The sequence below is a fragment of the Rhamphochromis sp. 'chilingali' genome (assembly GCF_963969265.1).
Source record: "Rhamphochromis sp. 'chilingali' genome assembly, chromosome: 22".
NCBI lineage: Eukaryota > Metazoa > Chordata > Actinopteri > Cichliformes > Cichlidae > Rhamphochromis > Rhamphochromis sp. 'chilingali'.
In genome coordinates this window covers 27,210,293-27,237,394 of record NC_137950.1, presented here as the reverse complement: position 1 = coordinate 27,237,394, position 27,102 = coordinate 27,210,293, and the positions used below count along the sequence as shown (strand labels likewise).

Below are 27,102 nucleotides of genomic sequence, written 5' to 3'. Positions count from 1 at the left end.
TGATGAAACACAATCCCTCAGATAGAGACATGGGATTTTTCGTGGTAGGGGTGGGGGATACAGTTTTTTATTTGTGTGTGCTATTGTGCTTTTCCTTTCTTGAATGCCACAAATTTGGAGAACTTTTATTTAAAACTCATTATCAGTGAGGACTCAGACATCAGAGGGTTAATTATCGAAACAGAGTCACTCTGTGGTTCTTTCATTTTTAAGGGGTCAGTTTGTGCTCAAGGAGCATTTTTCGTAATTCATCAATGAACACAGACTTACTGGAGCCCCTGTTTACGCACGAATATCAGTATATTAAGAGTAGAGACTGTACAAACAAGGGTGTGGCACAGGTAGTGGAAGAGTGCTGTTTGTATTATTACACAGATAAAAATAGTCCCCAACAAATGCTCGGTTTAATCCTGTTTGAGTACGATTTGATGAAAACCGCAGGGGCCAGCTGCCACCAGCTGCCTTATTCCCTCTTGATTCATTTCAAGAAAATTACATAAGATCCTTTCTTCTGTTCTCACGAGGCTGGCAGATGTTTTCATTTATATTAAGGCAGAAGCCCTTAAATGTTACTTGTTTTAAAGGGTTAAAGTCCTGAGAGTATTTCCCACCTCTGGCTAAAATAATCTGGCTATAACTCATATTTTGGGTGAATCACTGACTGGAAAACACATGTTTAAACCCCTTGAGCACACATTGGGAAATGAATGCCAACACATACCGAAGGGGAGGAGATGAGTGACAATATAAATGGACCTGCTCGTTAGAACAAACCATGACTGATTGCTTTTGCTGACATTTCAGGTGCTGGTTTGGGAAGCGAGCTGGCGTGTACACCGACTACATCTATCAAGGTCCCATGATTCTGGTTTTAGTGGTAAGAGTCTCTTTTTTTGCCCTTCAGTAGTAGCATGTGCTTCAGAACCTGCTCGACATAATTTGCAGGTACAATTAGTCCTCATTATGTCTTTGAAATGCCTGACAGGCGTTGGAAAGTTGGAAAGTTGAACACATATTTCAATGATAAATGAGCCGGCCCGACGTTAGCTCTATCAAGATTAACGTTTAACTTGACAACCTCTGGGACTCATTTTGGACTTCAGGCATAAAAACATGAATAAAGTCCAAATATATGTTCAGTCTTGAAGGAATTATCTCTTACACTAGGCTATTTCCACCCCCTGGGGTGGGTGCCTTTCATCACAAATCAGCTTTTGCAAATCTGTCTTGTCACTTGAACTGAAAATATCTCTCATCTGCATCCAGTTTGCCGTCAAATCACAGCTGAGATTAATCTTCATTCTAAACTGTATGTCAGCTCCAAGAAAGACTTCTCCTTCAGCATTCGGATATGTGTTTTTGTGACTCACCCTCGCCCTGCCAGCCGTCCCTTGTGATTCTGAGCCCTTCAGCGGGGCTCATGTGAAAGGTCCTCGAGATTTTACAGAATAGCTGGGGACTCGTGTGAGCTTTGCTCAGCTCTCATCTGGACTAACCCTCTCCTGTCTGAGCATCCAAAATACTGTCCTCAGTCCCCTGTTGCAATGTAGATAAGTAGAATCGATCCAGTGCTGTGCTTAAATGTAAGAATTAGAGGAGTACGCTTTTTCTATTTTGTAATTTTACACAGAGGAACATGTTGCACTTTTACTCTACCACAATCACCTTTACAGATATGTCCTAATATAAATGCATTGTTTTTCATCTACATGTATTGATATCATTTGAATATACAAAATATTAGAATAGAGATCGGATTCAAAAGACAGATCCAGCTCAAACTGGTTATCGGTACTTCTGTAGAAGATGAGAGAGGGAGTTTTGACTGGCCAAGTTAATCTCTGAAGTATCTAGTACTCTGATGATGATGAGATGAGAGATGATGAGATAGCCTTTATTTGTCAGTTGCAGGTCTTTTGCCCACAACCGAGATGACAGACCTTGCCGACCGTACATACAATACAAACATCACATTGAGGAGACAGGTCAGGCTAGGTAGCGAGGAAAAAAAAACATCGAAATGTGTAACACAGAAGGATAATAATGCACAGATATCAACACACCATAGCACAATAAACACAGACAAGCAACATGGGAAAGAGTTCCAGTGTGTACATCTGATCTGGGACCGCTGCAATCTTTCGACTGCGCCTCCAACTGACCCGATGTCCACATCAGAGGGGAGGTAAGCGTTGGAGGTGGCGTTGGATCCGGGGTAGGAATGGGAAGGAACAGACTAAACACAGTCGTTATCAGGGTGTTTTGTTCAGCTCCAGCCTTGCAGCTGGCACCAAAGGGGTATCCACATAAGGGATGGTATTTTTTACTTTAGTGCGAACAGCTCATCTGAATTTCAAAGCAGTTCTACAGTCCAACACTGGTCTCTCAATCTCCCGTTGGAGAGCCGCGAGCTTCGCCATACTTGCGTTCTGTGACGTTGTCATTTCTTGTGCTCAAGGAGCCAATTTCTGAGAACTCACGGCAGTCCAATTTGCGCCCCGAGATGTTATTCCGAGCGAGCCCTTCCGAGATGTATCCAGTCTGCAGTCAGAGATCTTATTCTGAGTATTCACAGCAGCCGTAGCTTCTCCAAGATCTTATCCGTGCTGACTCAATGAGCCCATTTTGAGAAACTCACGCCTCTCCCATCGTTCCAATCCCAGCGGGCAGCCTTGTGGGGGTTTGAACAGCCAGTTCCGCTTTCTTAATTCTTCGATAAGTCAGGGCCAAGCCAGCTCCGATCAGCCAGAACCCTGTTACCATGGTTCCGAATAGGTAGATATCTTCAGCACTCAGGCTCACCCAAGCCCAAACTTCTCGTTGAGAAAGGGGTGTCAATTGCATTTAGGGACCAGTTGATCCAATCCATAATTCCTCTTTTAGGTTTTAGAGAACAGACTGTGTGAGAGTGTTCCAGGGAAAATACAAAAAAACCACGAGACTAGACAAGGACATAAGCAGGGAAGATAAGGGAGAGGAGAAAAAGTGTGTCCGCCTCCTCCGAGAGCCAAAGAGAGTGATGGAATGAAATTGTCTTACTTGGGATTATCTGGACATGAATAACAGGGGAGGTCCCAGGTCGACAGGCAGGTAAAAGAGAGGATCAGTGTACCCTTTGCACTTAATGTGTGCCCCGAATGTTCAAACAAACTCTGCACTCATTCCAGTCCTGAACCAAGCCAGCTTTCTTCTGATTGGTTGCCCCTCTGAAGTAAAACGTTTTAACAACAATTTGTTGGGGCAGGCAAACATGAGCCTTGGTCAGTGTTGGGTAGTAACAGAATACATGTGCCGGCGTTACGTATTTAAAATACAAAATATGAAGAATTGTAAACAGTTACCATTTAAAAAGGTAGTATTCAGAATACAGTTACTTTGTTGAAATTAATGGATTACACGGCGGTCTTTTCCTGTTTCATATGTTAGGCTGTCCCCTCTCTATTTCTGATCATTTCACTCCAGTGGAAACCCAAACAAAACACGCATTAAGAGGCTCTAATGTCTGTGTCTCAATCTCGCGGCCCATGTCACCTCTACTGCGGCATAATGGCATAGCATGTATGAAGCATGTAAATATAATAATAACCACTGCAGCCAAAAAGAGTGTCTGACAAGCCCAGTTGTAAGTAAGCTATATTTATATACGCGCGGAATAGTTTTCTACACGAGATCGCTGCAAAAAGTGCAGCCTTACCTAATGTCCACCTACTGTTACTCATTTATATTAAGATTTAAATGTTGGTATTGGTATGGCGAGTGTCCTTCAGTAATGGTAATAAATCACACAGCAATAGTACATTCATGTAGTTGTAAAAAAGCATGGTAATATATTAAGTAATCCAAAGTATTCAGAATATGTTACTCTCATTGAGTAACATAACGGACTACATGGGGCATGTAATCTGTAATCTGTAGTGGAATACATTTTAAAAGTAACCTTCCCAACACTGTCTTTGGAAGACATAATAGAGCTTTACAATAAGCATTTAGTAGACTGAACATTTACTAATTAAAAAACAACAGTTCACTTAAATATATATAAGTAAAAGTTAGCAGATCTTATGTACAAATGCAGATGTTTTAAAGGTTAAATCATTTTGCACCATCTATAACTCTTGAGAGTGTAGCGTTTAAAGATAAAACGTAACACATATGAGCGAGAGTCAAGTTAAATAGAAGTACAGGCTTTAAGCATCATGTTGCCTTTACTGGGTTGTTTTTGGGCAGTGGGGTTGTTTAGCATTCCTTGTAGGATGCTGCAAGCCGGACTGAGATGGTTTGGGTCGTTTTTTTGCCCATTTATGGTTTCGAGTATTCTGAAACCTGAGCTATGAGCTCACAGAGATGAGTTGTCCATTCTCAAACCTCCATATTTGAAACTTAACATTTTGGCCCTGTTGGATTTGAAAGTCCACTTGAACAGGATATATATGAGATAATATTAGGAGAAGCAGAATAGGTCTTGTTTAACTGAAGGATCAGATTATTTCCTCCCCCTCTACAGTCCACGTCTTCACACACTGTCACTGTTTGATCACGTCTTTGCTCAGTTTTGACTTTTTTGTCCCTGCTGGCTCTCGACTGGTCGAGTGACCTCCCCACCCAACATCCAAAACAGCACACCCTTATCCTCTCTTCTTTGAAAAAAAAAGGAAAAATCATCTCTTCAAGAGGCTCTTTACTGTGTTCGCTCCTGCTTTACTCGCCCCTGGAGCACATATCTGTCTGCTCTAATATCTCTCTGCTACTTTCCCTGAAATTTCTCCAGTCTTCCTTACAATGGCATGTTCTTGCGGGCTTTTATCTCTGTGCCCAGCACTTAATCCGACAGGGTGAACATGTGGTCACCAGGAAATTCGTGGTCTGCTCTCTGAGGGTGTTGCGTCGGTGGACTCTCCAGGTATCATCACCAGCGGCTCTTAATATCAGCAATAAAGTAATGTCCTGCCTTAATGAAGGAATCTGGTATGTTATTAAAAATTGCATGAGCTTAGTTAGACCAATAGAGTGCAGGGTCCCTGAGAGGCTGCCATACATCTGTTCGAGCCAAGGTCGGGTCAAACCGGCCCTGGAAAGTATTCCTATGTCTATTTTTACTCCCATGTGACATATTTCACACTTATTTCACAAGCTATTGATTTTGTCATTCGTCACACAGTGGAAAAATAATCTCAAGAAGCACTTTAGATACACAAAGAACATTTTTTAAGCAAGATTAAAGGAGAATGTAGGCATTATGTTAGATTTCTCTCTGTGCCAGTAAAGCCTCCTGTTTAACTAAAGCCTTAAACAGCTTAGTGCCTTATCGACATAGAGCTCCTTGTTGTACAGAAGCTGTTAACGTTGACTGACGTGTACTTCAACACCATCAACACGCACACTCTGTTTATTTTGAGTCATCTCCATCCTGCTGCCATAAAGGGTGGAAGAAGAAATCATTTTACTTGTGTGTAAAAGCAGCAGAAGCCCCGTATTGAAACACTAAAACTATCATCAGCTAAAAGTGATTAAAATCTATAATAAAAATAAAAATAAACTGTCAGTGTGTTTTAACGTGTAGCATTTCACAGCTGTGATGGATGGAGTTTAATTAGTATGTAGTTAGTGGGTACATTATGTAGCCGTATCATGTGTTAATGATAAAGGTCTACATCACCCAACAAGACTCCAGCTTCCCACATGATCTTGAAGTGGATAAGCAGAAGAGGATGGATGGATGGATGACCCCAACCGGTCGCAGCAGATGGCCCCGCCCCTCCCTGAGCCTGGTTCTGCCGGAGGTTTCTTCCTGTTAAAAGGAAGTTTTTCCTTCCCACTGTCGCCAAAGAGCTTGCTCATAGGGGGTCATATGATTGTTGGGTTTTTCTCTGTATCTATGAAGCGCCTTGAGGCGACTTTTGTTGTGATTTGGCGCTATATAAATAAAATTGAATTGAAATTGAATTGAATTGGATGGATGGATGATAAGGAGATATTAAATAAGAAGGAGATCTGGGAATCTGGGCGAAGTCTGATCTGCCAAAGGCGGCCGTTGACCTGTGCCTGTGCATAGTATGTTTTTCAGGAGGGAAAAACCTTTTTAAACCTTGTTTTGGTGCAAAGACACCAAACTTCTGAAACGCTTTTTATTGGCTCTTATTGGTGATTCTTTACTTTCATGTCATAATCCTACAGTTTTCTTGAGTTAAGCATTGGATCCTTTAATATTTCTCTGTTCGGGTTTGTACAGGATTTAGTTTTATTGCTTTTAAAGCCCTCTACGTTTCTGATTATTGTGAGGGTGAGGTTTGATTCATGTTCTGTTTTCATTATCATTGTAGTAACTTTACACTTTAGTTCCTGTTTTATTATGTGAGTTTTCAGTGCTTAGTGCTGACTGTTATATTGTTCAAGGGTTAGTTTGTGCAGCTTTGTGTGCAGTCTTGGGTTATTCGATGCCACTCGTGGTTATATAACAAACTCCATTTTGGACATTATTGTCATGAACTTCTCCTCAGCTTTTAAAACTCATCTTTTATTTCATTTTTTTGTCACCTGCATTCTGCATTTGGGTCCAACAATCCACATCCTTACAACAGCCCAGTGATCTTTAAAGCTAAACATATGCCCCTTTACCCCATTCACTTAGATGGGGACTTCAAAATATTTGTTTTTCTTCTAGAAGCACTTTGTCATCATCGGTGCTTGATATTCAGTAGCTGAAAAGAAAGTACTAGTGAAGGTGCATCAAAAAATGTACCAAAGTACATGACCTCAACAAGTATATGCAAGTACATTTGCAACTTGACATATTAATCTGTGTTAATGCACTGACCTGCCCAGCTACCATTCTTTCAATGGCACTAAATGTTTGTGTATAACTTTTAAATGTGAAATGTAACAAACTGCAATATTTAACTCATTCACTGCCAGCCATTGGCAGTGAATGAGTTAAACCCATTGACTCATTCACTGCAATTGACGGCTATAGACGTCAATGGCAGTGAATGAGTTAATCAGGAATTGAAAACCTGCCTAAAGTCCACAAACAGCATGTCGTGTCACGCTGGTGTCTGCACATTTTAAAGCTTCAGCTTCAGACCTTGCTTGGATGAGATGTTAGCATTAGCAGAGCTTGGTTATTAAGCTGTATTCATAAACTGCACAGGTAATGACACAGGTACAGACTTGTGATCATAACTGCCATATTATTGGACAGATAACTGATTATGGTACTACAAACTGGGAATGGGCCTCATTAAGCAGCTAGCACATCTAATACCCTTCTCCACATCCTTTTGGTAAACCCCATATCAATCTAGATATTTAAGCTTCTTTACCATGCATATGGCTGTTGCTGCTTCTGCAAGAAGCTTTGCAACCCACGTTCTATCAGGTCCCTCCTCTTCACACCATGCCTGACTACCTCAGTCTCATCGATGTCATTGTTGCTAGCTCTGTACCACCGCTGTCCCTGCCTTAGGCCTTCCACACATGTTTGTGGAACGTGATCCTTGCAGCACAGCCGGATATAAATTACCGTAGATGGAATAGCAATCATATTTTGACTCTACTGATATTGACAGAAATACAGTCAAGTGGTCCAGTTGAGTGACCCCAATTAACTGAGGTGAAGCCTAGCAGGCAAAGCCAGGCTGTAAACATGTTTATTTCTGCAGTAAAGTTGGGCATTTTAATACACAAGTCTATGGGGACCGATTTGCTCTTGGAGCCAGCCTCAAATGGCCATTTGTCAGCCCCAGAGTTGGCAGTTTGAGCAGCATGCCAAAGCACAAGTGAATTGCAACAACACATACTGTATGTTTTGAAGGAAACGTGATTTGCATGTGGGACATATTCTCTGCAAAACAAAAATTCACCACAAAAATGGCTTATAATCTTATAGGTGAGTCCTGTGTTTGCAAAGAACAGCTCACATTCCTTTGGTTCACCTTCCCTGACTAATTTTTAAATGTAAGGTTTTAATGTGGTTTTGTTTTTTGTTTTTTTAACTTTATTACCTTTGTGGTTTTTTCAATCTATATTAATGCAACACTTCTGTAGTTCTGACTCTATCTACTGCACAACAAGTATGCCCTGGGTGCTAATGAAGAAACCTTGAACCTCAGTGAGCAGCAGTCAATAATGTCAGAAAATGAGGTTTAAAATCATTTTAAAAGCCATTTAAAGGAAAACGAAAGGTGAAAGGGGTTAAGCAATATGAAGAGCACATCAATGAGGAGTAGATGGAAACAAAATAACCTTTCTCTGACACTGACACGCACTGTAAAGCCTTCATAAAGAGGTTCACATTGATTTACAGGACCTTTATTTATTTCAGATGAGATTAGTCCATATCATTAAAAAAAAAGAAAAACATTAAGGATGAAACTATCACAAAATATACAGACACTTGTTCCAGTATTTACCCACCAGACACCATATTACCCAGTCAGAATAAAAGAGATAAAATTCAGATAAAATTTCCTACATAATCAGTACCATGCTTACTTTGTTTGATTTCTCCACAGATCAATTTCATTTTCCTCTTCAACATCGTACGAATCCTGATGACCAAACTGCGAGCCTCTACGACATCAGAGACAATCCAGTACAGGTGAACTGAACGTTACCTGCTGTGAAAACACTTCCTCATTGTAGTGTGGGGTTTTTTTTTTTATACCACTTGCTTTTGCTTCTACCTGTTATAGAAAATGTGTTCCTTGGCAAGTCTGCCAACTACATTAGCCAGTTTTAGAGACACATTAGGAAGTTGGAAGTTTGAAGACTTAATTTGCAGGTTTTCCATTCAGGAAATCTTCTTTCATGTCCTTTTGGATCATCTGTGTCTCTTTCCTTTGCTTTCTTTTATTTGATAATTTATTTGATTTTTTTTTCACTTGTTTTCACTTTCGCTGTGAAAAACAACTAAAAATAATGTGATTATGTTTGGCTTGGTTTGGGCACTAAGAAGGATTTGGTTTGGTTTTGCCACTAAAACTGACTTGGTTAGGTTTGGTGCAAAAGCCTAAATATTTAGCCACTAAAAATCTGGTTGGTTTAATGTACTAAATAGTATTTAGTCAGGTTTAGACAGCAAAAACTGGGTAAGGCTAGGTTTGAGTGAATGGTTTGGGTTAAAACATGCCCCTTCACAATAAAACCCTGCACGCTGAATGTCTAGTTGAGAGTGACTTATTCTTCTCAGTAATTCCACTGGACAGTAAAGGACACCTTGTGTGTAAATGAGCCATGCTATTGTGAAAAAGCCACGAACTGAATGTGCTCTGCTGTACCTGAAGCATAGAGACCCTGGATCTTAGTCACGATTTACACTTAATCCTCAGTCAGGTAAAAGGATCCAAAAAGAGCCTTTAACACACAGTGAGCTGAGCCTGTCCGTCATGGTTGTCTGATCTGTGGTTTCTTCGCCTGCAGGAAAGCCGTGAAGGCCACGCTCGTCCTTCTCCCCCTCCTGGGAATCACCTATATGCTGTTTTTTGTCAACCCAGGGGAAGATGAGATCTCTCAAATCGTCTTCATCTACTTCAACTCCTTCTTGGAATCCTTCCAGGTACAATTTGTTTAAACAGTGGAGCCTTTCAGAGACAATCAGAGTATAATGACATTTGTGTGGGTGGATTTCTTTTTTTTGGGGGGGGGGATAAAGAGTAATTGTAATGATGGGACTGGGAAATGATTAAATGAATGTGTGTGATAAGCTGCTGTGTATATGTGATTAATCCAGGATCACAGCGCTGATGTTTTGGATGGCTTCCTCTTTGTTCATGTTTTGTCCTTTCTTTATCTCTCCCTTCCTCTCACACAGGGTTTCTTTGTGTCAGTATTTTACTGCTTCCTAAACAGCGAGGTAAGCAGAATCACACCGCCTTATTGATTTAACATTTTAAAGCCCCCACCCCCTTTTGCTTTAGACACTTATTTATATCTCCCCGTCTTCAGGCGGCTCCACTCGCCGTTTCGGTGGCTGCATGTTCCTATGTGTGTTTTTTTGCAGGGAGCAGAGTGATAAAGCTCGAAGCACTTATATTCAGGGCACAATTAAGACTTGTCATGTGCCGACATAAGTGACATCACTCGCTACACTTTATGACAGTGTCAGCCCTAATTTGGTTTCATGGCGAAATCAGGGGTGAAACCCTCTGAAAATAGAACTCCAGTATTAATATGCAAGCACGGAGGAATGCTACTTTATGTTTGATACGCTCATTGTTTAATATTAATATTAGTCATAGTTTTAGCATTTTAATTGGTATCTGCTCCATAGAAAAAATCACATTTAACACATTTAAGTCTTTGCACATTTTAAGCAGTAAGTAGTAACAAATGTATAAAGTGTTGCTCCTTTCCTGTTCCTTCCTTCCTACAAGAACAGTCCTCATTGCCTCTTTGCACCATCTGCAGATGTTTCCTCGCGGCTTACGAGCGTGCTGGCAGTTGTTTCTCTGTTTCTTTTACACGATACAAGCAGAACAAAATAGATAGCAGAAGTGAAACAGATGCTGCAGCTGAGGCCGGTGAGCTTTAGGCTGATGCAGATCTGTCAAATCAAGAAAGACTATATTTAGAGTGTGCAGCCCTGCTAGCAGCTATGTGGTGCTTTGCAGATCAGCACAGTGGTGCCTTACTGCTAACACCAGCATGCTAACCTGCTGATGTTCACTGTTTATTTCAGGGCATGAGCGTTAAACACAAAGTCTAGCTGTGGCTTGATGTTTTGAAGGTGAACTGATGATGAAACTGGCTTAAAGGGGGCGCTAGATGATTCCTATGGGAATAAAGAACATCTGTACAGATTAGCTGTATTTACTGTAATAGATCTAAATACTGTTTCTAAATAAATTTTAAAAAAAGCAAAACGCAAGTAGTTCAAACAGCAACATCCCAGCAGCTGTGCCTAAAACAGACACGTTAACGCCCAGGTCAAAACTGGTTGCTGTATATTAGTTTTGACAGATGCTGACCTTGTTTTCATTTACAAAAGAGGTTCAGCAGCAAATATCTGTCAGATCACTGCAATGAAGAAATCTTTATGTCTTTACTAAATGGGTGTAAATAGATGGCTACACAACGTGGACCTTGTTTGGTAGATTACAAACATGTCTGGGATGTTTTTTGCTGAAAAACATCAGCAGCTCATGCACGACTCCGACTGTACCTATTTATTGCATCATGACAGCTGTAACGTTTCAAGCACACCTGCACTTGATCAGACGAACTTTCTTGTGTGCACTGTCACAAACATCGCCCCCTGTGCCCCGATGTCAGCATTATAAACTCATGGTGTGGCTGAATTACTGTCAGGATCAGTTAGCTCAGCAAGTAAAAGACTCGGGAGAGAGGCTGACAGTTTAAGTTGCTCGTGTGGGGTTTTGTTCTCGACTTTCTTAATCTAAAGTCCAACATGGACATCGAGGCAAAGTTCAAGGAGCAGACAGCGAGGCTTCACGCCCAAACTTGACAGATCTTCTGTGTTTGAACTACTGCATGTTTTAGAGCTAATGTGACTTCTGGACGACCTCAGTGGGTTTTGTAATACTATTTTGGCAGCTACATGGAGCTGAGTTTTGCAGAGGGAGAGAGATGTTGGGTGGATAACTGTAGATATTACCTGAAAAACATTTTTAGATTGAACCACCACTGGCAGTTTCTCTGTCTTGTCTGAAAAACAGAATCAGAGATATTGTAGGCTCGACATTATAGTTGGTTGTTCTGGTAAAGGGGAATTTGTGTTGTTTGTTTGTTTGTTTGTTTGTTTGTTTGTTTTATTTTATTGCCTAGAATAAAACAGAGCAGACAAAGCATTCTCAGTCGAGCTTCAAGGATCCTGATCGCTTTCTCAGCCGACTGGTCTGTGGGGAAGACAGCTGATGAGAAGTGTTGTTTAATTTATTTATTTTTTAAACAGGCTTTGGTAATTCTATTCTATGCATGTGGAGTAGAAACCCATTTTGTAACCAATTTAGTTTTCAATCAGATGTTGCTTTAAAAAATTAAACCTGGCATTTTGTTTCTTTATTGGAATACTAGAGTAACTGGGCGATAACAACAATGTGTACAGTTCAAAATTTAAAAGCAAATAGTAAGAAGAGAGCTGCCCAAAAAATGAGTATTAAGTATTGAAATCTTTAGGTACACTCAAAGCAGTTTGTGGCACAACCTCTTCCTCTTCTTTATGAGAGAGAGGATAGCTAGCGTTGCATTATTAGCTTTTGATTTTGCCTTTGTGTCCTCAGCCCAACTTGAAACTGAATATTTTTTGTGTCATGCTGAACAATTTTAGGCCACTTCATTCTGTTTTTGTCCTCACTGTGAGCAGATCACCTTAAATTACCAGCACTGACAGGCATTAATAAATTGGTGGCTGTGGCTCAGGTGGCAGAGCACTTGTTGTTTGATTGCAGGTTGAGTGATTTAATTCCTGGCCTTGGACTCAATAGATGGCTTTTAGGCCGTTCACTTCTGTAATCAATATCGAGCTACGGTTAATTGAAAAGCAAACTGTAGTCTCTTCTGTCAGAGAATGCAGCTTTTAGCAACTCAGATTTTCTCTGGTTTTGTTGTAAATTTCCGTGTTTGCTTATTGAAGCAAAAGGTTGAACACTTCACACTTTTTTTCTGGCATTTTGTGAACTAAATGATCATTTATTAAGAAAGCAAGAGAAAAAAAATGACAGGTTAATGAAAAAAATATTTGCAGCTCCTGTAATATGAAAAGTGAAATGCGTGTGTGTGTCACGGGCTGCGATGGCAAAGACCGTGGAGTTGCAGTGAAAGTAGGGCCCAAATGCGAGACTCTGTGTGAAGGACAATGGATTTATTGACAGGGGGTGGAAAACACACAACTATATACAAAATCCCAGCACTGTGGTCCCGTGGCGATTCTCCCTGAATCCCACACAGTGCAGATGTTCATGAAAGGTGAAACAGTGGCGACTCCAAAAACTCCCACACTCCGCTCCAGATTCCTGGTAACATAGACACATACAGGTTAGCAGGGAATCTACGTTCTCAAAGGTTTATACCAAGTCCACAGCTGTACTGACGAGTTCTGACTCAAGGATGCAGTGTCGGCCTCAGCTCAGCTACAGTCTTAAATGCCGCTCCCTTGACGAGCGTAATCTGCTGCAGCTGGCAGAGGACGACGAGCGGCAGGTGTGGCTGTCTCTAGAGCAGAAACACTTCCAGGTTCGCAGTCTCCTCAGCACACCAAAACCTCTGGAAGCTCACACGGAAAAACATGGAGAGAAAACCAAAACACCACATGGAAAATATAAACATAAACATACACTAAAATACATGAGCCCTGGGTCCCTAGACCCAGGCCATGACAGTGTGGGTGTAATTTTTATCAGATTTGACTGATAGCTTTCACAGCAAAGACCATCATCACAATGTGACTGGTGCCCCAAAATGACGGGAAGTCCACACCCATTAGTTTAGTTTAGACTCCACATTATGAAGCCTCAGTGTTAGCACTTTGGGGTTTTTTGGAGACAGAAGTGACCATATTTGCATCCTGAAACTGTATGGATGTGACACTGACACACAGACTAAATATTTCAGTTTCACTCACCAAAACTGAAGCCCAGACTTCTTGGGCTATATTTATCACACATCAAGCCGGATCATTTCTTGCTTTTAGGCTCCACAAGGCAACAAAAGCACAAACCCGATGGAGAGGTCGAGTTCAGTGATGCAGATTAGACACATGACAGCCTATGGACCTTTGATGAACACACATATGGCTTATGAATGCTAATTAAGTTTGCTGTGGTGTGTTTCCGCCGAATGTTTGGTTACTAGCGTAACTGCGGTTCTCTGAAAACCAAGAGACTGCAGTTTGAAAGAGAACTCCCAAAACACCCTAAATTCAGCAAATACATCACGTGCCACCTTTTCATGTAAATAAGGTCACTTGGAAAAAATAATAATGCCAGTGTCAGCATTCAAAACCAATGGGTGATGTAATGGTGGCTATGCCCACTTTAAGCGCTAAAGTTGTTTTAATTAAGGAAGAAACTATCCAAAGAGGCCAAAGTGTATTTTTGTATGAGACTGTAATCATCTATGGGGACTGATTCATTTGAAGACAGCCTCAAGTGGCCGCTAGAGGAACTGCAGTTTTGGCTTTATTTTTTCAGCCCGGAGTTTGTAGTTTAAAAAGCCTACTCCTGCTTCCAAAATAGCAAAGAAATTTAGAAAATCTCATAAAATTTGTGTTCATGTAGAATTTCATCCTTCACAGCAGGAAGCCACCTGAGAAATGGCTAATGATTTGGTACGTCACAGTGTTTAGATGGACTGTTCTATTATGCTCTCCAAAGTCTCAATCAATACCTTTATTGCTGAAGAGACCATAGCCGTGCCACCTGAGCCACAAACTAGGCATAAAGGTAAACCTGCAGGATCATAACCTGATTTAGCTTCAGAGCCCGGCGTCATTTGACAGAACAATCATTACCTAACGAGTTATTCCTTGACTCGCTTGTAGATGTAATATCAGCTGACTGCTTGCCCTTTGGTACCGTCCCACACTGTGATAGCCGACTGAATGATGAACGACTGTCTCATCATGAACAGTGTTGTAGCTGCAATGAGGAGCTTAACCAGCATGTGCAGCCTACACAGGGTATTGATTTAGTGTTTTGTTACAGGCTGAGGGTAGCAGGGAAAAGCAGGGGGAAAAATGAAAGAGATGAACAAAGGATACCCACAGTCACATACAGGAGAAACGGAAAACATTTGGAGCAAAAACATCTGTAGAGGATTAAATGATCCTACTTTGGGCCACATGACCCAAGTGAAACACAATGGTGGTCAGTTATCTGACAGTCTGCCCTGTAAAGTCTAAAGTTGTGTGTTAAAGTAATGCTCTGTGGTTCACATTTTCGATTAGCGAAAGATAAGAATTGTGATTGTGGAGGTGGACAGAAATGGGACACATGGGGCGATTGATTTTTGGATTGATTGATTGATGGTCCCGTTTTAATCATCGTTAAAATAATTTATAGCCAGTTGTCACCGTATAGTATATGAAACATATGAGCTGAGGGCCATAAATGTGACTGTACAGTGCAGAGACTGCTATATGTATATGCACAGTACTGTCAAACAGTTTTTTTAATATTTTGGGAAAATGTGAAATATGTGTAGCAATGACACATATATAAACATACATGGAAACACATGCCTATAGATGCCTATATTAGGCAAAAAAAAGTTTTATTATTCTAGCCCTGCGAGAGACTGTGCAGGGTGTACCCTGCCTCTCGCCCTAAGTCAGCTAATTTCTTTAAGTAGTCTTCAGAAATGGTTCTCAAGGACGTCTGAAGGTCATGCTGAGCTCTTCTTTGGATGTTTGCTGTTCGCTGCTTTAATAATGTTGAGGTCTGGGCTCTGGGCTTTTTCATCCAGGTATGCTCTGGTTTCTTAGAGCCAAGTGCACTACATATGATTGAGTTGTTGAGTTATTGAGTTATTTTTTCCCCCCAAAAAATAATAAATTGCATGATACATTTTTAAGCAAAAAATGCAAAAAAAAAATGTCTGATGTTGCAAATAATACACAAATGTAAATTCAGATATGCAAATTATTAGTTCTTTTTTTTGTAATTTTGCAATTATTACATTGTTTAGTCTTTAAAGGGTTGACAGCATGTTTGTGATCGTTGTTTTCTGGAGAATGAAGCTGCTGCCAATCAGAAACTTTCCATGTTGTGTTGTATGATGTATCAAAATCTGATTTTATTTTTCTGCATTCAGAATTTCATCAATTTTGAGAAGATCTCCAACACCACTGGCTGGAATACAGCCCCAAACCATGATAAAGTCTCCACTGTGTTTTACAGATGGCTGTAGACACTCAGCCGTACCTCTGTTGTTGCAGCTCTCTCCTGATCTCGTCTGTATTTACTGGCTGTGATTTTAGCCAAAAATCTCCCTCAATAATTTCTGTCACCACTGATTTTCAGTCCAGATCTTATCAGGTCTTTTTCATATTTCTTAAGGATCTGACTTAGATACTGTTCGTCTGCTGTGGATAGTCTCTTGTTTTTTTCTTAGGTCACGTCTTCTTTTTCTTTTCTCCTCCACTTCTTTCTCTTGACAATTTTAAATTGGTTCTATGCTAAGTTGTCTGTTATGTGCAGACACAACAGTGGTGCTTTTTATCCTTAAATAATTTATATCAAATTTAAGTGGCTTAACAAACATAAAGACATTCCTGTGAAAAAGGTCAGGTACATAGACTGGAAATGAGTGAAAAAGAAAAACAAAACAGCAAACAAAATATAAAGAAACAATAAAGAAACAGGGGGTAGCTGAAGACTTTTGCACAGTACTGTGTGTGCATGTATTTAGACTCCTCCCAAAGAGGTCGGTTACCTTGTTAAAATGCTGCAGTCCCATTGCATAACACTGAATCCTGAAACTACAAATCACTGCAGTTTGACTCATTTCACTTCCTGAACGTCGGTCTTTCTGTCAAGTCTGTGAAAAAAGTTAAGGGTGAATTAAAAGGTAGAAAAATAGCCTATCACTCTGAAAATATTCACAGTATGAAGGTAAATAAAAATAAAGTCAGCTGATTCTGCAGCAGTCAGGTGGAGCGACCCACGAGGCAGCGTCTCAGTAAACAGCGTGAGCGTAAAAGAATTAAATCGGCTCAGCTGAACGACCAGTCGGCTGACAGATAATCATTCTTTGTTTTCTTTAATTCCTCGAGCTTATTGTTGTCGGTGTTGTTGTTGACAGGTGCGCTCAGCCGTGAGGAAGCGCTTCCACCGATGGCAGGAGCAGCACTCGATCCGAGCCAGGATGACCCAGGCCATGTCCATCCCCACTTCACCTTCACGGGTCAGCTTTCACAGCATCAAGCAGTCCACGTCGCTATGAAAGAGGAAACCAGCTTTGTCCTACATGCTCGCGCTTTGGGAGAAACCTCCAGCTGTCGTTGTCATCCTTTTCTGCCACATCACTGGAGTAACACTAAAACACTTTCTGCGGCTAGAGATCTAGAGAGAGGCTGCATCAGTCTCCTAAACCTCAGGAGGGACATTACACAGACTTTCAGGAGAAAATGGATGGGTACAGGCGGGAGAGGACATTGCAATGTTTGTGAAAATGGGAGGTTAGTGGATCAAAAAGATGCACGTGACCAAGCTGATGAGTGTGTACTGGAGTTTGAATGTACAGCACTTGTTTAATTGTCTGTCGTTTCCCCGCTGGCACTTTGTTTTTGCTAACATCGCCATCACGATTGAGGATTTATGCTCCTGGACTGCACCGAGCTGGATTCCATCTCAGCGGAGTCATGTGCTAGCAGGGGCCAGTGACTAAGTCGTTACTTATCCTGAGATTTTATTTTAAGTTTTTATTTTTCTCTCAAGCAGCTGTCTGCTTCTGGTGTTTGTTTATTTGATGTTGTGCTTTCTTCCTCTGTTCTCAGCTCGGTGCGCTCGTGCTGCTTTCATCGACTTTCCAGGAAGGTTAAACACATTCCATAATTCCTACCTGAAGAGTTTTGTTCCAGAAAAAACAGACACATTTACAGCTTTTACAGCTTTGAGTAACCTCCAAGTGACCCTCTGGGGACATTTATGACCCTACGTGTATATTTCTGTGACAACTTTAATTGTTTTCTGTAAGAAGTGGCCCATTGGGATGGCAGTGTTTGTCTTCTATTTACATTTTCCACCTTTTATCGCTGCATTGTGACAGTAACAGACTAAGAACAGCGTGATTTAGTGCTGCAGAAGCCCAATAATGCAATGAAAACAGCTCAGCTGATGGAAAAAATTCAGGTTAACTCCCATAATTTCTTACCTCTTAACACTTTAGAATATTGGTCATAGAGAAAGGAAACATAGTATGATGTTATAAAGATATAATCTAGCCTTTAAAACAATTTATTCCAGTATAGAATCTAATGGGGTCATAAATGACCCTACTCAGTCACTTTAGTGGTTATAGTAGCTCAGCTACCTGAGGTTTAAGGTTACTGTCAGTTAGTCTCACATCATTCATCTCCTTTCTGAGCTCAGGTGACTTCTTAGTCGAGCACAAAGAGTGAAAGTGGAGGAAATAGCCTTTTACTGCAGAATAATTACATGGCTTAACTCTCGCTTAAAGCACAAGCTATGATGTGTATGTTTCTATTGATGTACAGATTAAACAGGCGGGTCGATACACGATAATTAGGGCGGCGTAGGGTGGCTGTGGTTGAGATGATGGAGGTATGTCCACTAATTGAATTTAAAAACCTCCTCCTCACATACAAAGTCCTGGATGATCAGGCCCCATCATATCTTAAAGTCCTCTGAGCACCGCATTATCCCAATAGAGCACTTCACACTCAGTGAAAAGAACCTTGAGACGACTGTTTCTGTGAATTGGCGCTATATATGTAGGATTTAATCTAACTGAAGTAATTGCAGGGTTAGCTGTCCAGTCTTCAGCTCCCCCTATAATAAAACCCTGGACTGAAATGGCATGTGATAAAAATCTGCTGGATAAGCGAATTCCATTCAGCTTCATAAGTGCATATTTCTATATATAGCTAGCCTTTGCCCCTTTGACTACAGCTGCTGTGCCAAGTAAGGCTAATCACTTCCTGGCTTTAGCTCACATTGGGGCAAAATATGGTCAGAACGTCCCTACAGACCATTTCAATCTGACCCCAAACAGAGGAAAATTGAATAAGAATCAGCACTCAAACATCTCAAGGTGATTGTCTGCTATGACTGTGTGTGGTTATCAAATGCTGACACAACATTTAGTTGGAATTTTCTTTTATTGTAACCTGTAACAATGGTTTCTATTCAGCTACAGAGACGTGTAGCCTTTCTTCTAATTTATCTTACTGATCATTTATGGTGCCCGTCTCTGCGCCTGCAGATCTGCCTCAGTAATAATTGGTAGAGGGTTTTTTGTGCCGATTTGACCTACTTTGGCCTGAGAGGTTGGCTGCATTCAGACCATCTCTGAATCACGTGTGATGACCTGAATTTGGCTAAGATGTAGATCTGGTTCAGCTTCAGACTCATTGGGACTCTTGGGTGTCTCTTTGGCTGTGATTTTACTCCTGGCACACTGGTTCTGGACCATTTTGAAGCCAGACCAGTTTGGATACATGTGTACTCGGAAAGTGCACACATGGCATATTTTGTTTTCTATACACACACACGCACACAGTAACCATGCATGTATCTCACATATTCTCATCATCTTATCCAAACTAAATTTACCTAGAAAGAATAAACCTTTGTGGGCAGAAAAACAATATTAACATTAGAAAGTTAATGTGGCAACATACATTCAATTCTAGATATAAGAAAGACTTTTTTTTTAAATTAACCCACTTTCAAAAGATCAAATGTTTAATTATTTAATTTAGAAATAATTAGTATAATACCTGTGAAACTATTTATATTTTCTCTCTGGCACTTACCTCTAGAAAAACATAAGTCTAAGCATAAGAGAAGCAGCTACTAAATGCTTCACTGTGTTCACCAACTCTGTTTGTTTACATCTGAAAGAAACAAAAGAAACAGAAAAACCAAAAGAATCAGAATATTTAAAACCCAAAACTATGACCTGAAAGTTCCTCAAAAAGAGATTTTTAGAGATGTAACCACAGGACCAGTGTGAGTGACAGCATGTTTCACATTACTTGGACACACAATACATTTAATTTTGTGGCACTTTAAATCAAATTAAGTGTCGTGTTAGTTCAGGTCACGAAGTGATTAAAGTCTCTGCGGCATCCCGCATGGTTTTCTTTTACACATCCTGTTGGTTAAACCTCTCAGAGCCCACAGTTTCACTCTTTCAGCCTGCATGTAGTTGCTGTGAATCTGCAAGCCACTTTGCAACCAGTCATGTCATGGAAAGATTCTGCATTAGTGGTCCTTTTAGTGCAGAGACTTTCACAAAGTATAAAAACTGTGCAGTGAGAATGAGTGGACCACGTGTTCAGCAGTTCCTTTATTGCTTGTAAGTTAGTTAGTTGTTATATTTTTTACTTGTCAGGGACCAGGCACAAAAGGATTGAACTCATATGAGAAAAGATGCCTTATACTGGATTTAGCTACAAGCACTTTAAATAAATACAATATTAAACAAGCCTATACTACAAATGCAGATAAGAACTACAAGATAATCAAATGTACAAGCTTCTTCTTCTTTAGTGGATCATCTGCTTCCATTTCACTCTTTCTGTAGCATCCACCTCTGTCACATGACCCCCCTCACAACACCCATGAATCTTCACTGCAGTCTGTGCTGTTCGTCCTGCCTGGCAGCTGCCCTGTCCGGACTGTCTCGGCATTGCCTCACTAAGTTCCCATCCAAACACCTCAATCTGATGTACTTATTTCTAATCCTTTTCATGCTGGATTCTTCTAATGATAAGTACAGTTTCCACCGGCACCCTGTTAGCCAACAGCATCAGGGGTGGTCATTTATCCACCCCGGACCCTGACTCATTATGAGTCACGTGTTTGATTTGACTGCCCTTTCTGACGCAACCCTTCACATTTATCTGGGCTTGGGACAGGAAGTACGCAGTGTTGTGCTCGGCAGTGGCAGCAACAGGTATAAATGACCACAGATATGATTTCAACTGAGTCGAAAATAACAAGAAAGCTGGGAGAGAAGGTGGGTTGTAAAGCAGCTTTTACATGTCCAAAGTGCTATGCTCAAAGTGTCACCCATTTGAAAGCAAACCAAGTTAAAATTATCAGTCAGAATTTAGTTTAAAAAAAAGGAATAATCTTTATAGAAAGCAAATGAAATGATCAAGTTTTACAAGTTTTAGTCAGACCACCGCCGCCTCCGATGGTCTTTGTGGAACAAAACTCTTCAGCTGATCAAAGAGACTTAATAGATCGACTCGACCAGCAAGCAAAGGGTTCCTCCATTCAGGGTGGTGTTTATACTCATTCACACCTTTCTGTGGCGTTCGATTGACTTGAACACTTGCAGTAACTGTATTTACTGATGACCTGTAAATATATAAATATCAGAGGTGAGTGTGATGGGAGGGGGCTTTAAAATCCACGAATAGAAACCAAAAACACAAACCACACACTGTAAATCATATGGGCACATTTTCCATGTGATCAGCAATTCACAGTCCACATTCCTATGATACCAGTATGCCTAGCACCTGTGCATTTTTATGAGAAAATTGTATATGAACCTTTTCTTTTTGTCACCCTATTATTATAATTTTTTTACCCCTTGTAAGTGATGTGTGAGCTCTGGTTGTGATAAAAAAAAAAGTCAAATTATTTTAAGTAATTGAGTTTTACATGATGCTGATCATCACTTGTAACAGAGCAGCTGCTTTCAGCTTGATTCCAGCCTTTTGTGGTGGAGAAAATTCAAATTAAACGAAAGAAACGTGTAGTCGTCATGCAATTGTGCTAGGAATTTTCAAAATAAAAGTTTTACATCAGCAAGAATAAGAAATATAGAAACCATGCAAAGAGAATCTTCATCGTTTTGTGGTACGTATACGGTGGTCAATGAAAAATCACAATGTCATTCAAATTATTATTTATTGTTATTTATTTTCAATATTGTTATTTTCATACTTGAAAAAAATGTCAAGCGATAATAAACTGTCTGTTGCATTTGACTGAATGAAAAATTGAAGAGATTTATTTATAGACCAGTTTTTCTGAAAACAAGCCTGTAAAAAAAAAAAAGACACCATTACCCGCGATGGAGACTCCGGATCACACAGCCATTTGTCTCCACAGTCCCCCGAGACGAAAGCAAAGAAAGAAAACACATCCTGAGTATCGTGTGATCCTCTTAAGCTTTGTGTGTGAGTCTCGAAGGGGAGCACAGCCCAAATCTGGCTTTTAAATAAGATCCTTCTGCCCAAGTGAACATTCACCATTTTCTGGGTATGAGAAGGGAGGGGTCTTTGTGTGTGCACTAAAACACAAAGAAAGGACCACAGAAGTCGACTTTAACAGTATTCACCATGATGCACTATTGCTTAATTGAATGCAAACACTTAAAGAGAACAGGAAGGTTAGTCGTTGCCTGCGGAGCGGCTTTTGGGGGGACGATTACTCTGTCATCTCATGGATTCACTCTTCCACTCAGGGCTTCTAGCTTTGGGAGAGTTACTCATATTCGCAGTTCCAGATAAAACTGCAGTCAGCATGATTCAATTTCCTATTCTCATTACTTCTTGTCATGATTACATACTGACTGTTTATGTGGAGAAGCATCAAAGTGCTGTAGTAAACAAGTTTTGGCCTTTTTCTTACATGTGCACAAATTTACAGTTTATGGCATAAACACTGGAAAACAAATGAAATTCTGTGAAATATGAGACATGAGTACATTATAGACTGTATACAAAAGATGGACGTGGCCACTGTGACGTCATACATTGGTTTCTGAAATCCTGTTTTCAAACCTTGACTTTAGGATTTTGCTTAATAGCAGGTTGTTACTTCTGGAGGGTGGAGTACTAAATTATTAACTAATGCTAGTAAGGTTAGCAATATAGGCTAAAGAAAGAACATCACACACACAGCGGTGCTTGCTAGCTAGTACCATTACAACAAAAATAATATAATTTAACTCACTTATATTGGAGTAATAGACCTTTTGGACAGTTGGTAGAATTAGGGACACCACACAGTCAGTTTATTATTCACACTATTTTTGTCTGCATGTTTTAGTAAATGGTAAATGGCCTGCATTTGTAGCGCTTTTCTAGTCCCTAAGGACCCCAAAGCGCTTTACACTACATTCAGTCATTCACCCATTCACACACACATTCACACACTGGCGATGGCAAGCTACATTGTAGCCACAGCTGCCCTGGGGCACACTGACAGAGGCGAGGCTGCCGGACACTGGCGCCACCGGGCCCTCTGACCACCACCAGTAGGCAAACACGGGGTTAGTATCTTGCCCAAGGATATTTGGCATGCAGCGAGGAGGCAGCCTGGGATCGAACCACCGACCTTCTGATTAGTGGCTGACCTGCTCTGCCACCTGAGCTACAGCCACCCAGTATTCTTATTTCCTCTCATGTTGGTTTTTTGAAGCAAACAATACAAGTGGAAGTCTTTGAGAAAACAGCTTTCTGACTTCAAGTATGTTAAGTCCATTTTGCAAATGGTATCCTGCACAATGGTATCCTTGGTGCACAATGGCACCAAGTATCCTGCGTGTGCAGGATACTTGGTGCCTGAGAGTTTATTTGTGCTGTAAAGTTTGACATTCTAACATGGTAGTCTATGGGGATTGGCAGGCTTATGGAGACAGCCTCAAGTGGTTATTGGAGTTTTTCTTTAGGTATTTCTATAGGGCTTTGGAGCGTGATGTCACGGGGGTGGGCGTGGAAAGGATTTTGGCCCGATCCGCCATTTTGGGGGTCTAAGTAAGGAGCGAAAGCATAGCCATGGTTCGTACTTGCTGTGTGGTCGGCTGCAATGTTCGATCTTACGACCGGCACGGGAATAAGTTTCGATTGTCTTTTTATGCTTTCCCAACCTGGAAGCAACATGAAGGAGCTCATGTATCGGATATTACCAAACGAAGGCGCCGAGCCTGGATAGCAGCCGTGAGACGAGCTGATATCAAGTTCTGTTACGTCTCCAGATATCAGTTGGTGTGCTCAAGACATTTTCATTCCGGTAAGTTCTAAATATGTTCACATCACACTTTATAGCTGAATAATATTATCGTTGGTGGTCTCGGAAGTTATAGAAATTGTGATCAAACATCGAATGGAGTGACTTGATTGGTTGATGTAAAGACAATAAATGAAATGAGACAGGAAGGACACAAATTGGCGATAACTATTCTTCCCGCCCCATGAAGGACACCTGGATTGGCTGGAGGACTGTTTACTTAGCCTGATAGGCCGAAGGACACTGTCTCAGCTAAACTATGGACACGCACACACACACACTTACACTGATAAGCACTCACTCATCCCCCTCCCTTTCCAACGCCTTCGATGCTTGTGCCCTACCGGGGATGATAGCAGTCAACTGGACCAGCACAGATGCTGCAGGACCGGATGCGCTGTCTACGCCGGCTCTCTCTTACCCTTTACCCGCCCTGTTGCTTGTCTCGTGTTTCTATGGTGTATTGATAGTCATGTGCTTTTGTGCTGAGGTGTTTTCTCTTTTATCAAACTGTTCTCCCACTAGGAGCTCAGTCTGAGTGGAGTTTTTTTTCTCCTCCTCTTACCTCATGTAGTGTATTTTCGTTGTTTTTTTCCTATCAGCCTACCTTCTGACATGTCTGCCCAATGTGATGTTTGTGTAAAGTTGGTCAGAAGGTTCCTTTGTGAGTGCGCATGCGCCATTAGCGTGCTGCCTGCTGTAACCCCTAATTTCCCTCGGGATGAATAAAGTATTCTGATTCTGATTCTGATTCTGATAATTTACCCAATTATCAATGTGTTAACTTGCATGTACTTTACAAGTATGGGCATATAATATGATAACGATATTTTAGCAGTTAAATGATAAATGTGTAACATTAATTATGGTGGGGGGTGGAAAATGGCTATTTCACTCGATGCACTCCAGCTGACTTACTTTGACGACGTACTCAGAGTTTGGCGGCTTGAAAATAGCCAAATCTTACACCCAGCCAAATTCAAATTCAAATTTTATTTGTCACGTACACAGTCATACACAGTACGATATGTAGTGAAATGCTTGGACAACTGCTCGTGACCTAAAGAAAACAAAAAAGGAAAAGGCTATGAATAAGATAGGAAATAAATATGAAAAATTAAAAAGGGTAAATTTAACTAGGAAGGAATAAAATATAAATTAAGGTTAAAAATGAAATAACTGTACAACACAAATTAGAATGAAGGGTAAATTTAACTGGGAAGGAATAAGATAAAATATATAAATTAAAGTTGAAAATAAAATAACTGTACAACAAAATACACAATACACAATATAGAACTATATAAGAATGTATGAAGAAATCTAAATATAGATAAATATATACACAATAACAGCAGCTGTACAAGTATTAACCGGAAATGAAGAATATAGTGACCAGTGTTGTGCAAAAAAACAATGTGTGCAAAAACAATGTCCAGAAAGTCCAGTGTGTGTGTAAGAACCATATGTGTGGGTCAGTACTGTGTGGTGGTGTGATTGAGAGACCGTATCGCCTGCGGGAAGAAGCTCCTCCTCAGTCTCTCTGTGTTGGTCTTCAGGGAGCGGAATCGCTTTCCTAACCTCAGCAGAGAGAACAGTCTGTTTTTGGGATGGCTGAGGTCCTTCACGATCTTCCTGGCCTTGGTCCGGCACCGCCTGCTGTAGATTGAGTGCAGGTCAGGGAGCTCGGAGCGGATGGTGCGCTCAGCTGACCGCACAACCCTCTGTAGAGCTCGTCTGTCCTGCATGGTGCTGTTCCCGAACCAGGTTAAGATGTTTCCCGCCAGGATGCTCTCTATGGTGCACGAGTAAAAGTTCCTGAGCACCTTGGAGGGCAGTTGGAAGTCTCTCAAGCGTCTGAGGTGGTAGAGACGCTGTCGGGCCTTTTTCACCACGGTGTTGATGTGACAGGACCATGACAGGTCCTGCGTGATGTGAACTCCAAGGTATTTGAAGCTGTCCACTCTCTCCACTGGGCACTCGTTGATGACGGGGGTCTGGTAGTTCCTCTCCTGCTTAGTGCTGAAGTCCACTATCAGCTCCTTTGTCTTACTGACGTTTAGAAGGAGGTTGTTCCTCTGGCACCAGTTCTCCAGATTCCTAATCTCCTTCAGGTAGGCCGTCTCGTTGTTATCAGAGATCAGGCCCACCACGACGGTGTCGTCAGCAAACTTGATGATGGTGGTGGAGCTGGTAGTGGCCACACAGTCATATGTGTACAAAGAGTACAGCAGGGGGCTCAGAACACACCCCTGGGGGGCTCCAGTGCTGAGAGTGGTGGAGGCTGAGACATGTCTGCCCATCCTTACTGCCTGTGGTCTGCCAGTTAGGAAGTTGGAGATCCACTGACACATAGATGAGCTGAGTCCCAGATGCTCCAGCTTGGTGGTGAGTGTGGAGGGAATTATGGTGTTAAATGCAGAGCTGTAGTCTATGAAGAGCATTTTAACATAATTCCCCCTTCTAGTGTCCAAGTGAGTGAGTGATGTGTGGAGGAGATGAGAGATGGCATCGTCTGTGGAACGATTTGGACGGTAAGCGAACTGTAGTGGGTCCAGTGTGTCTGGTAGTGAAGAAATGATGAAGTCTCTGACCAGGCGTTCAAAGCACTTCATCACTACTGAGGTGAGGGCTACAGGGCGATAGTCATTGAGAGAAGCAGGGTGGGGTTTCTTCGGGACAGGAACAATGATGGACTCTTTGAAGCATGTGGGGATCACCGACTGAGATAAAGAGATGTTGAATATCTCAGTGAACACAGGAGCTAGCTGGTATGCGCAGTCTCTTAGGATACGACCTGGGATGCCGTCTGGTCCTGCTGCTTTCCTGGTGTTCACTCTTTTGAAGGCTCTCCTTACTTCATGCTCGGAGATGACGAGCACGTTTCCGGTGCTGGCAGTATCTTCCTGTCTGCAGCCGTTAGCGCCGCTAACACTAGCATTGTTGGAGACCTTAGCTGCAGCCTCGAAGCGAGCATAGAAAATGTTCAGCTCGTCTGCCAGAGTCACGGCCGCGTTCATCATACCGGTTGTTGGTGCTTTATAGTCCGTTATTGTCCTTAGTCCCCACCACAGGCTCCTAGAGTCACTCTGTTGGAGTTGTGACTCTAGTTTCCTCCCGTAGCGCTGCTTCGCCTCTTTCACCGCCCTCCGCACGTTATATGTATGCCATTTGTAAATTGGATGTGCGCCTCCAGTGACTTGTAATTACGAAACTGGTTCGCTGTGTAAGCGCTTACTCCACAAACAAGATACGTGAAGATAACGGGGTAGGACAGTGGCGGTAAGTCGTCTGGGTCTTTACTCCACTGCCGTATTTCAAATGGGTCCAGATTTGCGATGCACTCTATTTTTTTTCAAGTACCGCTGCTTCGCCTCTGGACGCAATCGGTCTCTATACCGTCCGTTTTCTTTTGAGCTGCTTTTAAGCATCT

The 27,102-nt window shown here is 41.4% G+C and overlaps 1 protein-coding gene across 2 annotated transcripts in view; it reads left to right on the top strand.

The window, feature by feature from the left end:
* LOC308390505 (corticotropin-releasing factor receptor 1-like) overlaps positions 1–21,612 on the top strand; it is a 102,291-nt gene extending 80,679 nt beyond the window's left edge. For both annotated transcript variants that reach the window (XM_080872580.1, XM_080872581.1), the window contains exons 10-14: positions 805–877; positions 8,511–8,596; positions 9,418–9,553; positions 9,809–9,850; positions 16,756–21,612. In XM_080872580.1, coding sequence (XP_080728706.1) covers positions 805–877; positions 8,511–8,596; positions 9,418–9,553; positions 9,809–9,850; positions 16,756–16,896 — 478 coding nt within the window. In that variant the 3' untranslated portion in view covers positions 16,897–21,612. The remainder of the gene's footprint in view (positions 1–804; positions 878–8,510; positions 8,597–9,417; positions 9,554–9,808; positions 9,851–16,755) is intronic.
* The last annotated feature ends 5,490 nt before the right edge of the window (positions 21,613–27,102 follow it).